Raw genomic sequence first — 24867 nt, forward strand, 5'->3', positions numbered from 1 at the left:
GCTATTTAAAGCGTGTACACAAAAATAACATCATTCATGATTGTTGATTTTTGCACGAACTGCTATGTATTTTATTTTTATAATTTGGTGTATCAAAGACTACTACATGAAGAAAATGACGTACAAATAATAAAACGAAACAATTTGTCATTCAACCTACATTAGATATCGGGGGAAAAAAAAAACCCTGATGGACTGTCATCAGCAGGGCGGCAGTGCACAGAACTCCATGACTGTTCTATGCATGTGTAACAATTCAACGAAGGTGGCGCTATATCAATTTCTGATGCGCATGCGCATAAATTACAGCAAGTTGTCTTTCCTTCGCCTCCGTTCCGCAGATCTTGCACGTGTAAGTATCGTGATTGTTGGGGCCCTTGTAAGGTAATTAAATCCATTGTTTACGTTATTCACTGGGTTGATGGTGAAGAACATGTGTAAAATCATTCGTAGACCAGTATTGTAAAGCGAAATTATTCATTTTATGCATGTCTAACTTGAAAATACAAACGTGATGTTGCAGAAATAGGTACGTCTTACGCGCCATGTTGTAATCGGCGCGCCGCCACTCTCTGCCGCGTACCGCAGCGTACATGTGTACGTTGTAAATGTATGGGATGGCAGTGCAGTGGCGGTGTGTCTGCAATAGCATGGGGCATGGTCATTCATTGTTGTATACCGACACGAGGGCAAGGTTTGTGCATGCACTACAGTACACTAAGCCACATGGGTGCGGCAAAATCTCTGTGGATTAGTGCAGTGTTAGTAAGCCAAGACAGGATTGAGAACAGAATATTTGTTGATGATTTGAATTATTTACAATCAGTAAATTACAAATGTGAAGTTGTAGAATGGAGTGCCTGGAAATGGTGTATTTTGGCCTGGTTTTGCCATCTACATGTAACGTCAGAATAAGTGAGTCGGTGAGAGGTTAGACTAGAGTGGACTTAGATAGGCTCATTCAATAGAAATCAAAAAATGTTCTACGTTCTTCAAAAGAACTCTCATTGCAAAGTAAAAAACCACAAAATCGTACCTTGTGCCTTGGAACTTCAAAAATATGATTTTGATCAGTAAAAACTGACCCCGAAATTAGATTACAGTATGCAAGAAATTATGTGTTGAATTTTTTACCACAAATTACTGCCGATATCGCGCGATAGTTGTGATCGAACCTTGTGCGTGTCCGTATTTTTAAATGTGTGCTCTGAAGTCTACGTCGTCTGCTACGTCACCGCTCAGCGCCTGCTAGTGACGGGTGGCGTCCATGGCATCAAGGAGTCCCGTTTCGCACAAAGCATCGCCTGAAGTAGGCTGGCAGACTATGCTGTACTCGTTTATTTGCAGGGTGGCCTAGCGGTGCGGTGTTCGGCGTCATGCGATGCGTACACTGTATGTCAAAGTCAAATTGCTCGTTACCGATATGCGTGCATGTGTCAACGGCTACCCACGGAGGTGGAAGGAATTTCTGAATAACTATTAAACGTTAGACTAAGTTAGGTTTTTTTTTTGGTGGAATTCAACAAATTTAAATCAATGACGATGAAAAGGAGGCAAGTTTGTTGCATGGCATTTGTACGTTTGTATGCAAACTTCAACGTATACAACTCCTATAGACGCACGCACGGGTTTGTTCCCGCGCGCGTGGAGAAAATACAACAACACGCAAACTTTGACTCGAGATCAGTGCCCTACTTCCAGCTGCCACACACCCGTTGCACTGGCTGGTGCAGCTTACAATGTAGGTTGTGCATTGAAGAAATCGTTCATCACCTAAGCTTTCCAAAAATGTCAAACAAAATAATGAAGTTTGCATTTAATATAGGTAAATAGACAAAGACATAACTTAACGAACTTTCGCTGCTAATTTGGTACGACACGTCATGAATCCTCCCAATTTGCGCTGAAATTCCGGCTTTCCGAAGGCAACTGTCACCTTCACTGGTAAGTGAAAATCCTGTATTTTCGATACGTACCGAAAAATGTCTGTTCACACAAAGTGAAAACTAATATCCTTCCACAAATTTCCATTGACACATGCACTAAAAATTGGCAGTGATAGCACAACGATCATCCCGCATACAACACGTATGCGTATGGGGATACAGTGACGTACAGCGCACATTGAATTTCGGTGCACATCGCGGCAGTGGCAGCTAGGGCCATTGGCGGTGCCTAACTTAGACTTGTCTCGGCTCAGCTGAGAAAATGAGACAGATTCACTATTCAGTAAAGTATGACATTGACTCATAATTGAGCAATCTGTCTGTAGGGGTAGTAAGTGTAATCGTTATTGTTTTTGTCCTGAAACCTAGTTTTCTAAATATTATTGAGTAGATATATTGAACTCGAACTATGAAAACCCAACAGCTATTTCATACCTGCACTTCAGCTGTTTTTGTAGCTACATTAATGTGTAAATGCCCGGCATGGCCATGGGCATGGTAAGAATTCTATTTTCTTCGTGTATAAGACGGCTGAAAAGCCTTGCTGTCAGGTGTGCTTATACTACATTAAAAAAAGGGACTTTTCAATTGGGTGAACAAGAACGATGCCATGCCGACCGCAGGCCGCAAGTGTATGACAAGGCGTCATGCGTCACATCCTAATGTTGAGCTGCTGCTGAAAAACATTTCAATTTCAGGTGTCACATCTCGTGGCTTGTGCAGGTGGTGCATATGTGGAATTTGTGACTTTGTTTTTTTTGTTTTAACATTCAATATTGCCTTTGTCTTTGACTAAATGCCGAATAAGTATCCTGGGATGAGTTTGGATTTTAAAACATGATGCATAGTAAGGCGGCAAAGTGCAATGGACAGCTGCACCATGCAAAGAACCAAGACATGATTGCATACAGTACTACATGTAAATGTGTGTTTGGGACTAGAGTATTTGTACAACATTGTACATTGTATGCAGTTGCAAATTACAGGACATTGGGAGGGCAAATGAAGTAGGTACCAGAGGCTGCCTGTAGTTTGTATGTCAGCGATGCTGCTGCGACGTATCAAGATCATAAGCTTTCATGTAATTGTCAATATTCTCTCGAAAATAATAGGACAACAGGTGAATAGAGCACTGATTTGCATGGAGTCATCGTGATATTTTTGGCGATTTTGTCTGTTTTTTTTTTTCATGCTAGTTTCTAGTGAGCAAAATGCGCGAAAATTTCAACACTGCGAAAATTTCCACTAAATATTGCAGTATGTGCCAGCTAGTGGAAGGGTTTGCAGAGCGAGATGATAGGCGGTACACACGATAAAGGTGGGGGGGGGGGGGAGATGAAGAATAGCTCTTACCCCATTAAGGACGAGTCAAGAGTATACTTGTGAAAGCATCTATGGAAATGCCTGTTAACTTGTAATAAAATTAAACTGTCCTCAATGGATTAATAGTGAGGGAGGAAGAGGTGATATTGCAATACATGTAGCCATACAGTGTACATTCCCAGAGACTCCAACCCAAAGTACCTTCTGATCTGGAGATTCTCCCGCCTGAAACCCCTAGCAAACGGGAGACTCAAAGTTGATGTGTGCGAAGCGCAAAATTCCCCGGGTTCTAGATGCTCTCTGGTGCTATCTAAGGCTTATCTTTTCAACATACAATAGAAATATGTAAGAAATCCTTTCCAACGGGAGGCAAAGAGCCAGGGCGGGAGAAATTAAATCTCAAACGGGAGAACGGGAGATTTTGCAAAAATGGGTTTTCGGCGGGAGATCTCCCGCCGAAAACGGGAGAGTTGGAGTCTCTGCATTCCCTCCAGCTTTTCATTCCCGAGTGAACCAAACTGTACACATAGTATACTGCCTTACACAGGACTCTACATACATTTGTACTGTAGTATCAGGATGCATTGTTTTTAAATGTGGTACACACTACGTGTATATTGATATATTGATCACAGTTTTGATGTCAGAGGTAACAAAATGTAAGAAAAAACTTGTGTGTATTTTGATTTTGAATGTCCCTGCAAACTGCAAAATCTGCCTGTCTTATGTAAACGTTAGCAGAATTGAATTCTCATTTATACCGGGTAATCTGTAAGTTAAGGATTGTCATAACTTCAAAATGTTGATGGTTTAACACACTCGGAATAGTGGGTGCCAGGCAGATGATATCTGCATGTTAACCCATTCCATACTGAATTTTGAAATGCCTGTAGACTTAATACATAGGCCGTCAGGCTCGCGTACTCAACGGGTTAATTGGAAGAAGCATGGCAAATTAAAGCAATCCTGTTTGTCTGAATCAGTCGGCCTGTTTCAGTCACACAGGGATGAGTGAGAGGTAGAGTCCAGCACATTTCAGGACGCCAATCAGTCTGACTTCCTGTGGAAGAAGTGCTCTATTCTCAGCTTCATGCTCGATGCTGTCACACAGTTTAGCATTATCGTGTGTTCTTCCTGTACCAGGATGATATTAATTAATAGCAAAGATCCTACACACTATTTAAGATGGTCAATTCTCGCGATTTTGCATGGCTGCTGGTGAAACGGAAGTGGCTGCCGCCCGCTATCGTTGAGCGGGTATAGATCGAACAAGCGTTTAGCCTTTTGCAAAGGCAGCTCGCAATAAGTGAGTGTGGCGAGAAGACCTTGGGAGAGCTGCACTGAATTGACGGCCAGCGCATGCGCACACAGACATCTTATCCATTCATGGATTTGAAATTTGTGCGCATGTGATGTGTGCAGGGTGGTCCACGAGGGGTTTTAGCATGTCGCTGCAACATGCTAAAATTCTTGTGCAACATCCTAAAAAGCCAGCAACATGCTATGCAACATCCTCAAGAATTTGCAACAAGCTCAAAGTAAAAGTATTCAAAAATGTGCAAAACATGTGCACAACATAAGAAACATCAAACTACTAGGTAGGCCTACTTTAGATATTTGTGTGCAAAACATGAGAGAGAACATTAAACAAGCTTAAACATTTGTTCCCTGTTTATATTTTGCAGAGTATTATATTCTTCTTTAATATCTCCACACTTTAATTATGGAATTTTGGCGTGGGGAAACGCAATCAATTTACTATTAGATTCCCTTCTTCGCATTCAAAAGCGAGCAATAAGAATTATAAACCACGCCGGATATTTTGCTCATACCAACTGTTTTTTTCATCAAAACAGAATTCTGAAAATTCCAGACCTATTTTATTATAATCTTGGAATTTTCATGTATAAACTAACAACTAATGAATTACCATCCGTTTTTATTCACATGTTCAAAAGAAATCGCTCTATTCATTGCTACCCCACTCGTCAGAGTGACGCCTATCACCTTCCCCGTACTCGCACTATTTTTGCAAAGAAAACAATTATGTTTACTGGACCCAGATACTGGAATGACCTCCCTCAAGATATCACTTCTTCCTTATCCTTATTCACCTTCAAACGCAAACTAAAACGGCTATTACTTAGTGGATACACACTACCCGGCTCTTAGCAACATTCTTTTGTTAATACCCCCAGTCTTTTGTCTTTGTCTGCAGCTCCAAGTTATTTGACGATACCGTTATAGCACTTTGTGTGTGTGTGTGTGTGTGTAAACACGGCGAAATATGTACAGTCTCGTTTAAGCGATACTAAAGTATTCATGTGGTTCGATAGTTTGTTTTTAATACTGATTTTGCACTGGTACAATTTAAGTTGGTCGAGATAAACATGTCCGTTCTCCGTATAATTTCACGCCTATAAATTCGGGAACCTACAGTTTTTACAAGCGTCATTGCTTTTATGTAGGCCCCATCATATTTCTGACATTTATTTGTGATATCCTCAGATGAAAATGACCATTTATATTTGTGTGTAATGTTAGTTTGTCTTTTTTTCTTCAAACATAAGATATGGTTGTATATGTTTTGTACTTTTGTTTTATTGTCAATCATTTTGTGATCCCATCACTGAGAAATGGAAATATGAAATATGAAATAAACTTGAATGTAAGCGGCACAAAGAGAGATAAGCAGCAAAATATTGCGTACTATGTACTCATCGTGTGCGCTCCGCGCATATTCAATTTCTGCAGTATTCTCAGATTGTGAGCTTGCAACATGCTAAAATTTCAAGTTGTGGACCACCCTGGGTAACATGCATGAGAATGAGAATAAACCTCACTGTAAAATGTGTATTAGCACAGTGATGTACATGCATGCTTTTAGATCTCTTGGTAGTGATGACATTCTCAAAACTTTTGCATGCTGGAGTGTTTTTCCTTACATTATTGGAGCACCTTCACACAGCTCATTCAGTGAAGTTTGACAGTTTTATCTGAAATTGAGCCACTCACAGTTTTACATTGTATTGAAATTATAAGCATGCTAAAGGTGACAGTAACTTATCAGCTCTCAGTTTCCTATTGAAAGTTATGCACTTCTGGCTGGGAAAAAAAAAAGAAAGAAAACAAAGAGAATGAGGTGCCTGGGAATTGTTCAAAGATATTTTCTATAAAACAAAAATAATTTTGAATGACACTCGATAAGACGAGACATCCTCTGTGTATACATTGTATGTTGACTATTAAAAGCACTTCTTTTTGTTCAGTGAGTAATATTTGTTTTAGAGACATTTCTAGGTGCTGAAATTATTTGCATTTAATATACCCTAATGCTCTCGTGTAGGTGGACATATTCACAAGTTCCGTGCTTCATAGACCAGCTATTTTTCATTGAAGTGGATCCATTAAAGGGCAAGTTCGCCTTCATAGACATGTGGGCTGAATGAATGCAGCAGTATTATTAGAACACATCAGTTAGAGTTTGAGCAAAATCGGACAATCCGTTCAAAAGTTATGAATTTTTGAAGTTTCTGCTCAGTCACGGCTGGATGACAAGACTACTATAGCTTGTGATGTCACATGAGTACAACGATATAAAGGAAGAATAAAGAAAATTCAACATGTTTCCATTTTTCTTGCGTAACAAAAGAACACTCGACTTCTCTCTTTCAGAGGGAAGGGGGAATAATATTACCCTTAAATACTTCAGTAGCAAGTTGAAGAAATGTGCAATTTATTCAAAAAGTAAAGTTTTGTGAAATTCTCTTTGTATTCTTATTCCTTATATAGTTGTACGCATGTGACATCATACACACTGTAGTAGTCTTCTCTTCCAGCAGTGACTGCGCAGATACTTAAAATATTCGTAACTTTTGAACGGATTGTCCAATTTTCCTCAAACTTTCACTTATGTGTTCTACTAATATCGCTGCATTCTCTCAATCCTTATGTATATGAAGGTGGACTTGTCCTTTAAAGCATTAAGGACCATTACGGAGGAATTTAAATACCTAGTTCAAGATCAAGTTTACAGACAATCAAGGGGCCTGCAGCCATACTCTTCGTGCAAGAACTGGGAAACAAACATGTAGTGTGAAGCTGTACTGAACGGTGTAGATAGCACACACCTCAAACCAGGAATGCTACAATTTATATTCTGTGGTCTTGTGTACTGCACCAGAGCACTCCCTCATTTTATTTATTTTTTTTTTCTGCTTCATTTTATGTAGAAGAAAGAAACAAAAGCACCATGGCTGATGACCAAGATTTCAGTGTTGGTGAGTCGGGTGCCTCGTCAACTTACCCACAGCAATGTTCTGCACTCCGCAAGAATGGCCACGTTGTCATCAAGGGTCGTCCGTGCAAGATCGTAGAAATGTCAACTTCCAAGACTGGCAAGCACGGCCATGCTAAGGTATGCCCACTGATTTACCACTCTGTGAAAATGTAGGAGTTTTATTTTTTGTCTGTTTTCACATGCTGTGTGTGTTTTTGTCGAGCCCACCGGAGGTGAGGGGAGACTAAGGGATCGCTTGTGGCGTCTGTCCGTCAGTCCATCGTCCTTCCGTCCGTCTGTCCGTAACGCTACAAAAACTTCAATAACTCTTTACTCTGGGCTTCAATTGCAATCAAACTTCAAGGGAAGAGGGATCATACAAAGTTTCACATTTTACCATAAATGAAGGTCACCTCAAGGTCAAAGCTCACAGGCAGGGGTCAATGAACTTCAGGGCCCCTATGTTAAGTTCTTATGGCGCGTTTCTATTATGGGTCATAACTTTTGATCCATAGGTCCGTTTGTGACCAAACTTGGATGGTAGATGTCCCTTGGGGAGTGGAAGGTCACTTCAAGGTCAAAGGTCACAGGCAGGGGTCAACAAACTTTAAGGGCCAAATGTTAAGTTTTTATGGCACGTTTCTTTTTTGCCATAAATTTGTACCCTTTTGTATCTCTTTTTATGCCTCCGCCACGAAGTGGTGCCGGAGGCATTATGTTTTCGGGTTGTCCGTCCGTCCGTCCGTCCTTCCGTCCGTCCGTAATGAATTTTGTGGACAAGGTAACTATCAAGAGCTGTTGAGGTATCCTAATGAAACTTGGCATGTATGTGTATTAGGGGGTGAAGTTGTGCCTATCAACTTTTGGGTGCACGTGCTCAAGGTCAAAGGTCAAAAGGTCAAGGTCAAATACATAAAATTTCATTATTTCCACCATATCTATGCAATGCCGGAAGATATTTTCTTGAAACTTAGTGTATACATGTATTACCCAATTTAGATTCTCTGGTGAAAGTTTGAGTCATGAGGTCAAAGGTCAAAAGGTCGAGTAAAAGTATTAAAACTTCTCTTTTTTTCTCTGTAAATTGGAAAATTGTTCAAGGTATCTTCATGGAACATAGTATATATACATGTACTGACTGGCAGTGATTATCTAGAGAATGTAGGGTTCATGGGGTCAAAGGTCAGGGGTCAAAGGTCAAGTGCAACACTTCAAGATATTACTATTTCCCTAATGTTCATGCAATGCCAGCAGGATTAGTATTTTTTTTACACTTGGTGTATGCATGTGTAACCTAATAGAAATTCTCTGGAGAGTTTTTTTTTCTTTTTTTTTTTTTATTGCCTCAAAGGTCAAAAGGTCAAAGATCAAGTGAAAGTGCGAACTAACTTTTTCCTCCATATCTCGGAAGTGGCTCAATTTATCGTGAAACTTACTGCATATCTATGCATGTTTTACCTGAAAGTGATTATCTTATGAATTTTAGGGTCTAAGGCCAGATGAACATGGTAACAATTTACTATTCAGTACAGAAATTGCACTTTTTCTCCATACCAGTACCATGAAAATTACTCAATGCATAAATGTATGAATGGGTCAAAGTCAAGTTAAAGTCCTTAAATCCCCAAATACATGCTCTCCTATTCATCCAATTAAACCAAGTTCAAGGAAGGTGAACATTCAACACATTTCTGACAAACTTGTCATTTTAATATTTTGCCAGTTTTGTGAAAATGTAATCACACATTGTCCACATGTACTATCTAGACCTATTAGGAGAATTATGCATTATGGCGGAGGCATACCAGTCGCCATAGCGACAGTTCTAGTTTTTAGCTGTTATGTCCCATTCACGAACAATTTCTCTCACGCAAATGGGCGAGACACATTATGGCACTTGCCTTGTGTTTGTTCTTTCTTGTTTGTCTGTGGGTGCCTTTAATACACTGACCAATGGCAACCTCATTTTGTTGCTGTAACTCTCCTGTCAGACAAAATGACAAGGCTGCTGAAATTCTTGGTACAGTTTCAGTACGCTCCTCACAGACTGAAAAAAACACCCACATTAACCCTCACATGCCATATAAAGACTTGGAAATATTGTGAGTGCGGTGGAAATTTGCTAGGCTAATATGTGTTTTGTGTTTTGAAAGCAAGGTGGGGAGTGTTTCCTTTGATAGCTGCCTCTTTACTTAAGAGTTGAAGCGCACCTTCACTCCGTGTGAAGACATACTAGCTTGAATGGATAGAGAATACCACATACAGAAGAGTACATATGTACAAGTTTCATTGAGCTCAGATATGAAGTAAAGAGTTACGGGACTTTAAAGGGGATAGCTAGTAACTGATCAGTGGGAATCAGTGAGAATGCTGGGGGGAGGGGGATGATTGTTCCAATTCTTGTGGGATTCATTTAAGAGTACATCATATGTCTATTGTTGTGTGAAAATTATTTGCTTCAGAATGGTCTCATATTCAAGTAATGTGCCGTTTAATGCCCCGTCACTGTACAGGCATGCTAACCTGGAAACATTAAGAATTGGAACAATCATCCCCCAGCTTTCCCACTGATTCCCACTGATCAGTTACTATCCTATGCTAACATTTGCAGGCTTAAAAAAAACAACAAAACAAAACAAAAAACAGCTTTAGTGCTTCAATTATGGCTCATAACTTTTGATGTAAATGTCCCTTTGTGACCAAACTTGGGTGGTAGATGTCCCTTGGGGAGTTGAAGGTCAGCACAAGGTCAAAGGCCACAGACAGGGGTCAACAAACACTTAGGGCCCAATGTTAAGTTTTTACAGCGCGTTTCGATCATGGCTTATAACTTTTGATTCCTTTGTCCGTTTGTGACCAAACTTGGATGGTAGATGTCCGTTGGGGAGGTGAAGTTCATCACAAGGTCAAAGGTCACAGACAGGGGTCAACAAACTTAGGGGGCCCAATGTTAAGGGTGTGTACATTTATGGTGGAGGTGAGGATTTAGCTGTTAACGCTTTGCGAGATATTCAGAAACCACTCTTTGAGATGTCAAAGAGCATGCAATTCTAAGGGGTATCAAAAGTTTATTTGATGAAAATTGGTTTTGATATCCCAAAACAATGTGGAACAAAGAGATCCTAATAAAAGGCGTGGCCTGTCACCTTTTATTATTATCACTTTTTTGGATATCTCAGCCATTTGAAAACCAATTTTCATCAAATAAACGTTGAATCCTTCTTAAAATGACATGCTCTTTCATATTTCATAAAAGCTTTTTCATTATTTCACTTAGGAATGTTCAAAACATGAATCCCCACCTCAACTAGTACTGTACAGTCCCTTAAGTTTTTACGGCGCATTTCAATTATGGCTCATAACTTTTGATCCATATATCCGTTTGTGACCAAACTTGGCTGGTAAATGTCCCTTGGGGAGTCGAAGATCACCACAAGGTCAAAGGTCATAGGTGGGGTCAATGAACTTTCGGGATTTAGAAAAACAATTTCTTTTATGCTTTATGGGCGAGACACATTTTGGCACTTGCCTTGTTTCACTTTTCTCACATAATAAAAGAGTACTTGACTTACCTCTTTCTTAAGTCAAGGGAAATAAATAATATTACCCTTCATATACATAAAGTGACAAGCCAAGGGAATGTATAATTCTTTCAGAAAATGAAATTTTGTGAAATTCCCTGTCATAAACTCAAGAAGTCTCCTTATGATGCCAAGTCACTTTGATTCTGCATGAGGCTTCCTGAAAACTTTTCTCTTGATGTCAGCGTAAAGAGAATTTAAAAAAAAAAAAAAAATCTTGATTTGGGAATCACTTTGCCTGTGTAGATGCATCCAGCGTTAAAGGACAAGTTCACCTTCATAAACATAAGGATTGAGAGAATGTAGCAATATTAGTAGAACACATCATTGAAAGTTTGAGGAAAATCAGATAATCCGTTCAAAAGTTATGAATTTTTGAAGTTTTTGTGCAGTAACCGCTGGATGAGAAGACTACTGCAGTGTATGAATAACTTAGATGTCACATGCGTACAACAATATAAGGAAAATATAAAGAGAATTTCACAAAATTCCATCTTTTGAAAAAAGTACACATTCCCCTGACTCGTTACCGACAAATGTTGTGGGTAATATTATTCCCCCTGCCTTTAGAAACAGGCAGGTCAAGTGCTCTTTTATTATGCGAAAAAGTGAAAATATGTTGAATTTTCTTTTACATTTTCTTTATACTGTTGTACGCATATGACTCACAAGCTGTAGTAGTCTCCTCATCCAGCGGTTCCAACACAAAAATTTTAAAAATTCATAACTTTTGCATCGATTGTCCAATTTTCCTCAAACTTTCACTGATGTGTTCTACTAATATTGTTGCATTCTCTCAATCCTTATGTTTATGAAGGTGAACTTGTCCTTTAAAGAATTTCCCCGATCACTCTTTGGAACCTTTCTGATTTTGATGGATGTATGTTGGCAGCCCCGTGGTGGCCATAGGCTTTTAACCCATTGAAGGCAAGTCCCGAGTACACTCGGGCAGGTGTCTATGGGAAACGTGTGTTCTAGCCAAATCAGCTCGTCCCTTTAACATGTTCAGACACAGTGACATCGGGATGTGTACTTTGGAGTGGGAAGGCTGCCCCGGCTCAGATATATATTCGAAAATCCCTGTAACGATTGTGTGAAGAGCTTACTCTTCTGTTCCAGAAAGGAGGAGGCATTGTACAGCTAGCAGCTTACAATTATAAATGTAGACAAAATTTGAGCACGTTTGATGGGTCATAAAGCCATGACCTTCTACAGTACGTGTAGTCATGTTGACATTGTCTTGTTGTACGTCAAATTGCAAATTGTGTCAGATAAATAACAAGAAATCAACTTGTTAGTTTATTCATTATTTTTGTTTTGGTCTCTCTCCCCCCCCCCCCCCCCCCCCCCCCCAATATGCAGGTTCATCTTGTAGGGATTGATATATTCACCGGCAAAAAGTATGAGGACATTTGTCCATCCACCCACAATATGAACGTGCCTAACGTTTCGAGGAAAGATCTACAGGTAAGTCCCTACCAGATGCCCCAAAATCTTCAGTCAACACTGCTAAATTGAAATCTCTTTCAGGTATGTTGACTGGTGGTGGTAGGGGTACTATGAAAATTATTGCTGCGTCAACATCTTCCAGCCATTAGTTTTCGTGTCTTGGTATATGGGTAATTCCGTGAAGTTGGGGCACAAAGTGTGACATTTTAGCATAACTCAATACTAATTATGCTATACATATATTCTTTATAGGCTTTACATTTGTATTGAGACCATACATTTTCCTGGAAATTTTGTGCCGTTCAGACTCAATTTTGATGAAGTTATTTTCAAAAAACGTAACGGTGTCCTGTAGCATCGTGACGTGTCCATGTAGCATCGGGATAGTTAAAATCTGGTCGTAAAAGACAAATTAATGCAATTAGCTTGACCAAAATTTGATATAATATGCATAATTACTAGATTAGTCAGATAGCTACATATCTTAACTCTCCTTTCCACAGTTTTACTTTAACAAGAAAATTTCACAATGTGTCACTATGCTACGCGGTGTCCACCAAATGTCACAAAAAAGGACACCGCGTAGCATCGTGATACATTTTGTACTTTTCTTTTAGAATTAAAACTGTGTACACAGGAAATTTGAGATATTTAGCTATCTGACTAATGTAGTAAATATGCATATTGCATCAAATTTTGGTCAAGCTAATTGCCATAATTTGTCTCTTAGGACCAAATTTTAAAATTTCACGATGCTACATGGACACGTCACGATGCTACAGGACACCAAAATAAGATTTTTGCAATCCACGAGTAAGATATTTCATCTTGAAATGTTGGCAGGTGTGCGTTACATATTGTTTAATAACTTCATCAAAATTGAGTCTGAATGGCACAAAATTTCCAGGAAAATGTGTGGCCTTAATGCAAATTAAAAGCCCACAAACAATAAATGTATAGCATAATTAATATTGAGTTATGCTGAAATGTATTTTTCAAATATCACGATGCTACATGGACACTGCCCCAACTTCATGGAATTACCCATAGTTCCTTCTCTGATGAGAGAGAAAAAAAGTAAGAAGATGGGTAAGATTCATCTTGTCATAGTCATGTATAGAACCAGAAATGATGGTGGATGAAATAAGCCGGGGGTTGTGGGAGAAAAAAAAACACACATGATGTAATTGTTCGACTGAGATTATTGATATGTACATATTTTTCAATTGCCTCAGCCACAAAGTGTCGCCAGAGGCATTATGTTTTCGGGATGTCTGTCCATCGTCTTTTGATCTGTAAACTAGTTTGTGGACAGCGTAAAAACAAAAACAAAAAAAGCTGTTTTGAGGTATCCTAATGAAACTTGGCATTCATACTGTTGGGTTCTCATGCTCAAAGTAAAAGGTCAAGGTCAATGTATTAAGATTTCACCATTTCCCCCATATATATCAATGCAATGTGTGAAGTTATTTTCTTGAAACTTTGTGTTACATATATATTGCCAGATAAAGATTCTCTAGGGAAAGTTCTGGGCCATGGGGTTATCTTTTGATAGGTTGAGTGAAAATGCTGACATTTTCTCTTTTTTCTACATATCTCGGAAATGTCTCGAGGTATTTTTATGAAACTTATACTGCCTGACGATGATTCTCGTGGGAAGTTTGGGGTCAAAGGTCAAATTTTACTCGTTGTATATACTTAATCATACTAGGTACAAGTATATACATACATTGCTGCCTGCAAAACAATTCTGTAAGGAAAGATGTTGGCCATGGGGTCAAATGTCAAGTGAAAATGTTAAAATATCACAATTATTTACCATATTTTGAAAATACCTCATAAGTATTGGCATGAAAATGGATGTAAACCTGTTAGAGCTTATTTGAAGAATTGTGGGTCATGGGGTCAAATAGCAAGGATCAAAGGTCAAGTGAAAATGATCAAATTCCCAACTACAGCGTGTACTTGCTCTCTGTAGTAAGCAATTACAGTGTAAGCTACAAATGTAACCATGCAAATGAAGCCCAGGACAATGAATGTAAACACTCATTTCAATTTTTTGTCAGTTTTGTGAAACTGTCATCTCACATTGTCCAGACGTACCTACGTATTGGGAGAACCATGCGATATGGCGGAGGCATATTTCTAGAACCTATTTTCAGTATGTTTACAGTTTGACATGTGCAGCAATGTCATAGTTTGCAGAAGTACAACATAAAGTAGGTGAACCAAGAGTGAACTCAATTTATTGGTGAGGCTGATCGCGGAAAGAGCTAATCAAAATTTACTCCTTCGGAATAACATGCACATAGTTGCTCATTCATTTGGTGTGCAGAGTAAGATTCAACATATTTTCACTTTTCAAGTATAATGACAGATTTGACTTACCTCTTCGAGTAAACGGGGAGTTATATTACCCTTAACCCTATCTCTGTCACATAGACGAAGCCAGAATGTTCAGACATTTTGCAGTGCGGAGACATGGGATTGTTGTTGGCCAGTTCTGATTGTTATTATTGACATTAATGTGTCATGTTATACATCATTTGAAAGCTTATGGTCTATACTTTCATATTACATAATAATCTGAGTGAGGGCGCCCTCACATTTTAAGTAGGATGCCCTCTTATGTCACATAATTATCTTTGCAGACTTACTTGTACATGTTACCACCTCATTTTCTCACACAATATGCTCTTATACCCCCAAAAAGGTCTATACAAATGTTGTAGAGAATTTATTCAGCTTTCAGATGATGTGATTATTTTGTCAGTAGCATTAGTACTTTTCATTTTATGAACAAAAGTGTGTGGCAAGTACAACCTACATTTTACACACTTCGCACAATTTCTGGTTTTATGAATGAAATGTTGGCATGAAAGTAGATAAAGCATGCTAACATCTAGTCAGGATGAAAATATTAATTGATTATACGACTTTTACTTGTAGTTTAGATTATTCTTGTCCTATAATATTGCCATGTATGGTAAGATAATCTAAGGGTAAAAATTGTCACTGAAAATATTCAGTCTTCAGAGTGTCCATTCCTGTTGAGTATGCTAGACTCCTTTGCACTCTCCTCATTGAACAGAATTGAACCATCAATGTAGTCATTTGCTTTGTGATAAACCTACATTGAACATAAGTTTCATAAAGTAACGGTTTATTAGATAATAATGATCGACAGTCAAACATACCTCAGCTTCTAAGCTTTGAGACCGAGACTGTCCAGCTGCGGGTAGGAGGCTACTGTACCCTTATTGCTCCTGGCACCCTGCCCCCCTAGCCCCGGCTAACTAGAGACCCATTGCACCGCTGTTAGTGCTGAGTAAACAGCTACAACTGCTGCACTGAATGTGCAGTGTTCATTTATTCTACAGTTCATTTATGAGGCCGATATCACGAAAACCATACCCCTTCACAGAATTCAAAGATGTTGAAATCCCTATCCTGAATGTTTTCACTTCATATTTTACTATATTGACTTCGATAAAATGGATGAAAATTGACCCATGTGTACGATCTTTTCATCGCACACGGCGATCTTATTACAGTCCCACATATACAGATTCGTGTAAGTTCTCCACACAAGAAACCTATAGCAAAACTGTACACAATACATTGCAGTCTGAATGCAAATAAACATGGGCGGGGCCACCACAATTCTTTTGACTTTGAGAAGGCTTTCTTGATTGGTTGAAGGTGGGGAAGCTTTTTTGCACACTGGATATCGTTTCCTTACACTTGTCAGCCAATCACAAATGAGTTTAGAGAGTGGTAGTGTCATAGCCATTGAAGTAATCTGTCAATCAAAATAGGGCCGATTTAATCGGCCCAAGCATTTACATGGCAGGTTTTGGGCCGATTTAATCGGCCCGTTACACAGATAGGGTTAACAAATGTCAGTAACAAGTTGAGGGAATGTGTACATTTCATGAATAAATGACATTTTGTGGAACTCTCTGTATATTTTCTTTTTCGTTGTACATATGTGACATCATGAACTGTAGTAGTCTTCTCATCCAGCGTGGCTGCTCCAAAATTTTGAAAATTGAAAACTCTTCAACATTCTTCAAACTTTGCTGATGTGTACAGTGCACTCCCGTTATAACGAAATGCTCGGGACCGGCAGTTTTCTTTCGTTATAACGAAATTTCGTTATAACCGAACAAATACAATATGTAACAAAAACAAGGAAACCACGCATATATCATGCTAGTATTCTGTTTGTTGAATACTCATCTTACACTGTGCAGATATGTGAAACGGAATGGTACACTGTACCTTTTAAATTTTGTTTGGATATTACATTAAAGAGAGCATAACACACGGAGCGAACACACCGTGATGTAAAGCGTTCGCCCATGCTTGTTCCGCTACGAATTTTCGAACGCGATCCGCATTACGTTATAACGGAGCACATTTCTTTTGTTTTTCTTTGTCCGTGGGGCTCGGAAAAGACTTCATTGTAACGAAAATTTCGCTATAATCGTGTTCGTTATAAGCGAATTTTGTACCATAGACATTAATGGCAATGATTTTGGGACCAGAAGTTTTACTTCGTTATAACGAAATTTCGTTATAACCGTGTTCGTTGTAACGGGAGTGCACTGTATTGTACTATTGTATTGGTGCATTCCGTGAGTCCACATATACAGTCAAACCTGTCTACAGCGGCCACCCAAGGGAGACGAAAAAAGTGGCCATTATAGACAGGTGGCCGCTATAGACAGGTTATCCAACTTTGTGTGCATTGCCTACATTTACGTGTTTCATCGTTGTATACATACTTACACGTACATGTATGTGTGTACGTATGCACACGTGTGTTTCATGCATTGAACAATGCTGGTGTTTATAAAATTGTGGCACAGTAGCATGTGTACAGTCGCGAAGAAAGCTAAACCCTAGTGCATTATTATGACTGAATGAGTGATGAATGCAGCGGTGGCAATCACTGAAGGTTGCCCATGAATGACTGGCATAGCTACAAAGCAGAAAAACACACTGAATTATCGGCTCGGGTACGGTTCCATCGAGTCTGTGGCCGCTATAGATGAGTAAAATCTGCCGCGGGAAACAAAATTTGTGGCGGCTGGCCGCGTTAGACAGGTAGCCCCTATACAAAGGGTCTTTAACAGGGATTTTCTCTTAGGGAATTTTTCAGTGGCCGCTATATACAGGTGGCCGCTATAGGCAGGTTTGGCTGTTAGGTTTCATGCTCATTATATTGTCCAAAATCTGAGAATGTTTTGAACGTTGGGATTGAATGATGTGGATGATGCCTCTCTCTTTCCTTCCATTCTCCCCAGCTTACCAACATCGATGATGGTTACCTCAGTTTAATGGACGATGCCGGTGTGGTGAGAGAGGACATCAAACTGCCAGACAATGACCTGGGCAAGGAGATCACAACTCGCTACGAGAAGGATGACCAGATTTTGGTAAGCTCTGCTGGAAGCGAGAAATGCAGCATTTTTCCAGCTCTCTGTTGCGTATAGGAAACAGAAATAGGAAACAGAAAATAGGACATTTCAAAAAAACACAATAGAATTATTTAGATTTTTTTTTTTCTGATGGCACAATTTTTAGAATTCTGGAAAGAATATGTACACCAAAAATGTGCCTCTTTGGAGCTTTCTTTTGTGTTTTATACGAAATGGTCTGATTTCATGCATACATTATGCATGAATTAGCATAGATGATGATTTCATAGATAATCCCGCAGGCAATGTGTCTACCGATTTACATAGCGATCGTGCTGTTGATGGCCGAGATCTGGGGTGGGGGGATGGGGGAGGGGGGGGGTGGGGGGGGGACCGTTCTGCACCATATCTTCTCATTCTTGTGCCAGGGACATTTCGTTGGCAGGCTCATTGGAAGGCTACTGTGGTGCTACTGTATGCATTGTACCTCTTGTCAATGTAATTGATGCTTTAAAGGGACTGTACAGTACTGGTTGAGGTAGGGATTCATGTTTTGAACATTCCTAAGTGAGATAATGAGAAACCTCTTATGAAATATGAAAGAGCATGTAATTTTAAGAAGGATTCAACATTTATTTGATGAAAATTGGTTTTCAGATGGCCGAGATATCCAAAAAAAGTGCTAATAATAAAAGGCGACATGCCCCAACTTTATTAGTATCTCTTTGTTTCACCTTGTTTTTGGATATCTCAGCCATTTCAGAACCGATTTTCATCGAATGAACTTTTGATACCCCTTAGAACCGCATGCTCTTTGACATCTCATAGAGTGTTTTTTTAATATCTCACAAAACGTTAAAAGCTAAATCTTCACCTCGACCAGAACTGTACACACCCTTTAACCTTTCAGACAAGAACTTATCATCACTCGTTTGTTTGGAAAATTCACCAATTATTTATTCAGTTTATTTTGCTCTTTCGCCTGACTATTATTTCTTGTTCTCTCTTTCTCCCTCTCTTCTCTTCTACAGTGCACTGTGCTTACCGCCATGGGTGAAGAGAGTGTCGTTGGTATCAAAAACATGACATCTTAGGAGAGACTGTGTTGTTGGTGGCATGGGCGTACAACCAGACTCGACAACCCGTCAAGAGTTTGCGTCCACTCTCCAGTGCTCTCGTACCGCGGGTCCACTGCTTTGTCCCCTGCACATCAGTTGCATTCAGAATGAATTTATCCAAATTTCTTTTTCCGGTACAGAGTCCCATCACGTGTTCTTTCCTTGGCTCCTCATCTTTCCATTCCTAGAAAAAGAAAAAGAAAAAAAACCCAAGGTGTTCGTTCATTTGTTTGCATGAAATTTAAGAAGGATCAACAAGAACAACAACAAAAAAGTGATGATGATAAATTTAATCAAGCAGATAAGAGTTGAATTGAAGTATTTTTTTTAAAATCTCCAATATCTTGTGAATAATGGGAGGGGCTGAATCATTTTGAAATAATACTGATTGCATGTGCACTGTGTGACTACATTTACCTAATTTGTGATGAAATCTTTTGTTCTTCATTCCTTTCATGACTATAGTTTAATGCATGGGCAGGTCACAGCTGGTACAGGAAAGAAGATTGGGCACTAAGTTTTTCCCCTTTCGCGGTCTGCGCCCGATCGACTTCTTGTGTTTGTGTGACATTTGAAGAGATCTATACCAGCCTTTGATTGTATGTGCCGCTGTAAATCTTAAGTTTCCTGGAGCCTGTATTTGAAAGAATTAGCCTTGACGGGACCCTGTCGTAGAAGAGGTCTTTGGAATTATGTGTGGTGATGCCAATTTGAACACTGCGTATAAATGAGAAAATCATAATTCTGGAATGATGTCAGTCATGCAGTCATATTATGTTTAAACAAAATTAAACAAACAGCAAATACTAGAAGATAGAGCATGACAATCTTTCTATAAAAGAACGAAAAAAAAAAATGAGTTATCTCGCATTGGACCATCGGGCCATTTCTTTGGCCGTTTTTGGTGAAGTTGAGGTTTACAAAGTGAGTCTATGTGTCACAGATATTTTAAAATTCTGGCTTTGTACATGTATGTTCTATTCACATTTTTGTTTATTTCTAATTTGTGGTGTGTCATCATGATACCCGTATGAATGCGGAGATTATAAAAGAAAGAAAAGTGAGCGTGAAGCCGACTTTGGCAATATGCCCCTTTAATAGAGTTTTCTAATTTTTCTTTGTTTGTTTTTAATTTATATTTTCCTTGTTATGGAGTGGGACAAATTATGTATCGATTTACAGCTTATCGGGCAAATTCATATCTGTCAAACAACAACAAATCATTTTCCTGACATTTGGCTTTCGTGATGACGCATCACATTTGTTAGTGATGTGGAGGGTGGAAACCAATGATCTTTTTTTTCATATGTCGGTGTGCATGATAGATGTAGCAACAAATGGAACAAAGCCTAATGAATCTTGTATGAAACGAGATTTATTTGTATCCTGTGACCGTGAGTGGATTACAAAGATCTGCATCATGTGGTAAAAAAAAAAAAAAAATAAATAAATATATGTACAGCATTGTTTTGCTCAAGATTGTGTACTCTTAATAGATTTGTGCTGCCCAACTTTACCAGCAAAAAAAAACAAAACTAGGAATACAGCGGAACCACGTTATAACGAGGTCGAATATTGCGAGACACCTGATATAACAAGGTAATTTTGCATTACCCATTCCTTCTACATTGTATATTCTTTTGTTGTCCCTGTTGTAACGAGAAAGCCAATATAACGAGGAATTTCACTGGTCCCAAGCATCTCGTTATAACAAGATTCCCCTGTACTGTGTATTTGGCGAAAGCATACTGTCTGTGTGAATGTCACAATAATATCAACATTTCTAAACTTACTTTTTCTCTGTTTTTGTTTTTGTTTTTATGTTATTAATAAGTCTGTTCCTGGACTGTTTAATGGCATTTTTTTTCTCTTTCTTGTCAACACATGCTTGTAGAGTGTTATCCCAAATGTTTTCTGTTTATGATAGATAAGAGGGGCTATTGTGTGGGGGTTTTTATTTGTCAGCCGGGAGCCATGTTTTGTTGTAAGTAAAGAAAAAGCAAATTATCATTGCATATTTAGACTGTGCCTGAGTACACTGTAGTAACGCGTTGGAGTCGGTCCTCTTATGTTGTGTTTGGTGATGGTTCATGTTGAACTGCATCCCATGTTACTACTTTATGGACTTCTGCTCCATCTCATCCCATTCTCGCTTGAGGACTCACAGGAGCGGTTCTCAGCCCAGGAGCACCATGGGAGTCATTTCGTCATTCGCCTTTGTGTACAATTTTGTTCTCCAGTGTCACTGGAGCATGGTCATTTCTGCATTTTGAAAAAAAAAAAAAATTGAAGAGGCAGATGCCAATTGACCATTAGCTAGATTTCAAAGAACCTGCATTCGATTTGGCATTAGAGCCTCACATGTTCTTGATTTTGTGTACAGTAAGAATACATTTTACTGTGGAATGCAGATTTTCTATTGCATCATTGTCGCTCTCCTCACGAAAGCAGCATTTCTTCCCAGATGCCATGTGTGGTGCATTGTAATAGTCCCATCCAGTGTGTTCGAAAGCAGGTAAACCTGAGTGCTTATAAAGAAAGGAATTAATACATGTCGGTGGTCAGTGTCTTTTTTTTCTTCTTTGAATTATCTATTGATTTTTTCATTTGGAATAGGAAAAAAAAAAATGTTTTAAAGATGTACTTGTTCCAGCTCGTGGACGGTTTTGTAAACTTCTGCCGTGCCACGAGTGTGCTGCAGTCCAGTGCCTCCTCCGAGGGCTGGATGCTCTTTCGACGATCCATAGCCCCGAACCGCTTTCTGTCGGCGAGTGACGCTGCAGAATGGATCGATTTTGTTACGTCATTCTGCACTGAGATATTGCAGACCAGTAGAGACTCGGCCGTCAGCCTGTGTAGGGTAGGGTGACAGGGTGGACTTCCGTGCGCAAAGCTGTCAATGCCGAAAATTTGTTTTAGGTCCTTGTGGGATGGCAGTAAAAGAGGGAGGTCAAGATTGGTTGACTGAGCATATGTAGTGTGACACTCTGATACACTCTAAGCAGATGACGGCATCATGTGTTGTTGTTTTGTTTTTTCTTTCATGAAATTATTCAAACTGCTATTCCTATTTGTAGAGAAGAATGGATATTTGGGAAACATTAACAAGGGGGGGGGGGTGGAGTAAGATCTCTTGTTACAGTGTGTAAAATTTCGAAATTGTGTTTGTTTGGTGTTGATGAGAAAACATCAAATGGCTTTGTAGTGAATCAGTCTTCTTCTAGGATCTGTAGTGAGCACAAAAAAAAAAAAAAAATGAAGAGTAAAAAGAGATATATGTCGCAGGTCCTGTGAGTGCAAATTCATTTATCTCTTGTCGTGTGAACATGTCAGAGAGGTATGTACATTGCCGTCAAACCCCGAGTGCTACAGGAGGGAAATAAATGTAGCAACAAATGGTTCATTTCACGTGGAGCAAGTGTCTGGCAAGAAACTGACCACAGAGGGCTCACTTCTATAGTAAAGAGAGATGTCCTTCTGTATGCTGCGTTTTGCCTTGCATTGTTATTGCTTTTGTTTTTGTTTTTTCATTTCTTCCCTTGGAAACTATTGGAATCGTTCTCCGCAATTCCACAAACAGGAGACAAAATGATAGCGTGATTGAATTTCTAGCACTTGACAAATATCTCACATCGATGCAGCGACAGTTTGTATACCCAAAGCACTTGATGGAAGACAGAAAAAGAAAAATCCATTACTGCTACATTTATGCTAAATTTTTATTCTGAAGTTATGGGTTATTCAGTATTAATGCAAGAATGATACCCAGACTGTAGATTATCAGTAGTTCAACCTGTATTGGGAAAAACAAGAGAGAACATGTAGAGCTTTGCTTTTATATACACATGAGGTAACATCACCAAAGCAATTGTAGCTTGTGCATGCAAAAGCTAGAAATGTTTTCCACAAATTCAGGTACAATTCTCGATTTAGCATTTACCGATTTGTCCATGTACCATTTACATCTGTAGGAGTTCTCAAGACACAATGTAATAAAGATATATAACTCAAAATGTTTGAACAACTGTCCAGAATTGTGTGTCTTTTCTTGATGCCGACATAGCTAGTAGCAGGGAGGCGTTGAGAGAAGGAGAAGAAACAAGAATCTCTCCTTGTACCCATGCTCTGTGCCGCCGAGAAGTTATGTGCTCCATCACTGATGTTAAAAGGGAAATCCAGTCCAAATATAAGTTAGTCTGGTAATGCCCCAGTCACATAGACATCCCGGATCACCCCGGACCACCCCAGATCTGGGGAGAGATCCGTGTTGACGCCTTGGACATCCTTGGACATCCGTGTATGTCCGTGTAGATCCGGGCACATCTGGGAGCCCAACACGAGGTCAAAAACATCCGGCGTCATCCGGGGATTGCCATGTTGGCTGAGAAATCGGGGATGGTCTGTGTGGCTGCTGTGTAGCTGCGGTGTTGATCCGTGTAGATGCTGTGTTTGTCTGTGTAGATGCCATGTTTGTTCGTGTAGACGCCCCGCTCTTCCGGCCTTATCCGTGTAGCTGCCGTGTTGATGCCGTGTGTACAGTGCTCGTCGACACTTCATCAAGGTCAAAACTATCCCAGATCACTGTGTAGATCCTTGAGGATCTGTGTTTATATGTGACTGAGGCCTAAGAAAGAGTAAAATATTACGAGTTCAATGGTAAAATTTTGATCGAAATCAGGTGAAAAATAAAGAAGTTATGACATTTTGCAGTTTCGCTAATTTTTCAGGAAACAGTTTATTGAACAGTCAATATGAATATGCAAATGGCAAAGTGAGCATGTCACCCCCTCACAACTTGCCATATAGTTTGTACGTAAAATTTAGAATTTCAGGTTATTTATTCAAATGCAATTATGCCCAAGGCTCAAATCCTGGTATATCTTAACTGATCATTACTCTTAAGTTATTCAACCAGGAATAACATCATGTTTGAGACTTCAATGCATATTCATATCCACTGTACCAGAATTGTTTTGCAGAAATTTGCAAAACTTCAAAATGTCATACTGTAACTTCCTTATTTTCCATCCGATTTCAGTCGAATTTTTACCTTTCAATTTGTAAGATTTTATTCTTTTTGTCAAATTAAAGGACAAGTCCACCTTCATATACATAAGGATTGAGATAATGCAGCAATATTAGTAGAACACATCAGTGAAAGTTTGAGGAAAATCGGACAATCCGTTCAAAAGTTACGAATATCTTAAGTATCTGCGCAGTCACTGCTGGAAGAGAAGACTACTACAATGTATGATGTCACATGCGTACAACTATATAAGGAAAATAAAAAGAGAATTTCACAAAACTTTACTTTTTGAATAAAGTGCACAGTTCTTCGACTTGCTACTGACGTATGTTAAGGGTAATATTATTCCCCCTGCCTTCTGAAAGAGAGAAGTCGAGTGTTATTTTGTTATGCGAGAAAAATGGAAATATGTTGAATTTTCTTTATTCTTTCTTTATATCGTTGTACTCATGTGACATCACAAGCTATAGTAGTCTTTTCATCCAGCCATGACTGAGCAGAAACTTCAAAAATTCATAACTTTTTAACGGATTGTCCGATTTTGCTCAAACTCTCACTGATGTGTTCTACTAATATTGCTGCATTCACTCAACCCACATATCTATGAAGGTGAACTTGTCCTTTAATGTATATTTGGACTGGATTTCCCCTTTAATAAACTGCTTTGGCAAAGCACGGTATTCCTAAAATACAACATACCTAGCCAGCAGCAATTCACC

At 39.2% G+C, this 24867-nt stretch overlaps 1 protein-coding gene across 1 annotated transcript; it reads left to right on the forward strand.

Moving 5' to 3' along the window:
- The first annotated feature begins 306 nt into the window (after window positions 1-306).
- On the forward strand, window positions 307-23143 carry LOC139714758 (eukaryotic translation initiation factor 5A-1-like). The gene is made up of 5 exons (XM_071626423.1): window positions 307-352; window positions 7502-7686; window positions 12492-12596; window positions 17891-18022; window positions 19036-23143. Exons 2-5 carry the CDS (start codon window positions 7522-7524, stop codon window positions 19096-19098), a joined length of 465 nt encoding a protein of 154 aa, XP_071482524.1. The 5' UTR covers window positions 307-352; window positions 7502-7521; the 3' UTR covers window positions 19099-23143.
- The last annotated feature ends 1724 nt before the right edge of the window (window positions 23144-24867 follow it).

Source organism: Diadema antillarum, unplaced genomic scaffold (genome assembly GCF_040938485.1).
Source record: "Diadema antillarum isolate AM-2024a unplaced genomic scaffold, OU_Dant_1.0 seq00002410_RagTag, whole genome shotgun sequence".
NCBI classification, from domain to species: domain Eukaryota; kingdom Metazoa; phylum Echinodermata; class Echinoidea; order Diadematoida; family Diadematidae; genus Diadema; species Diadema antillarum.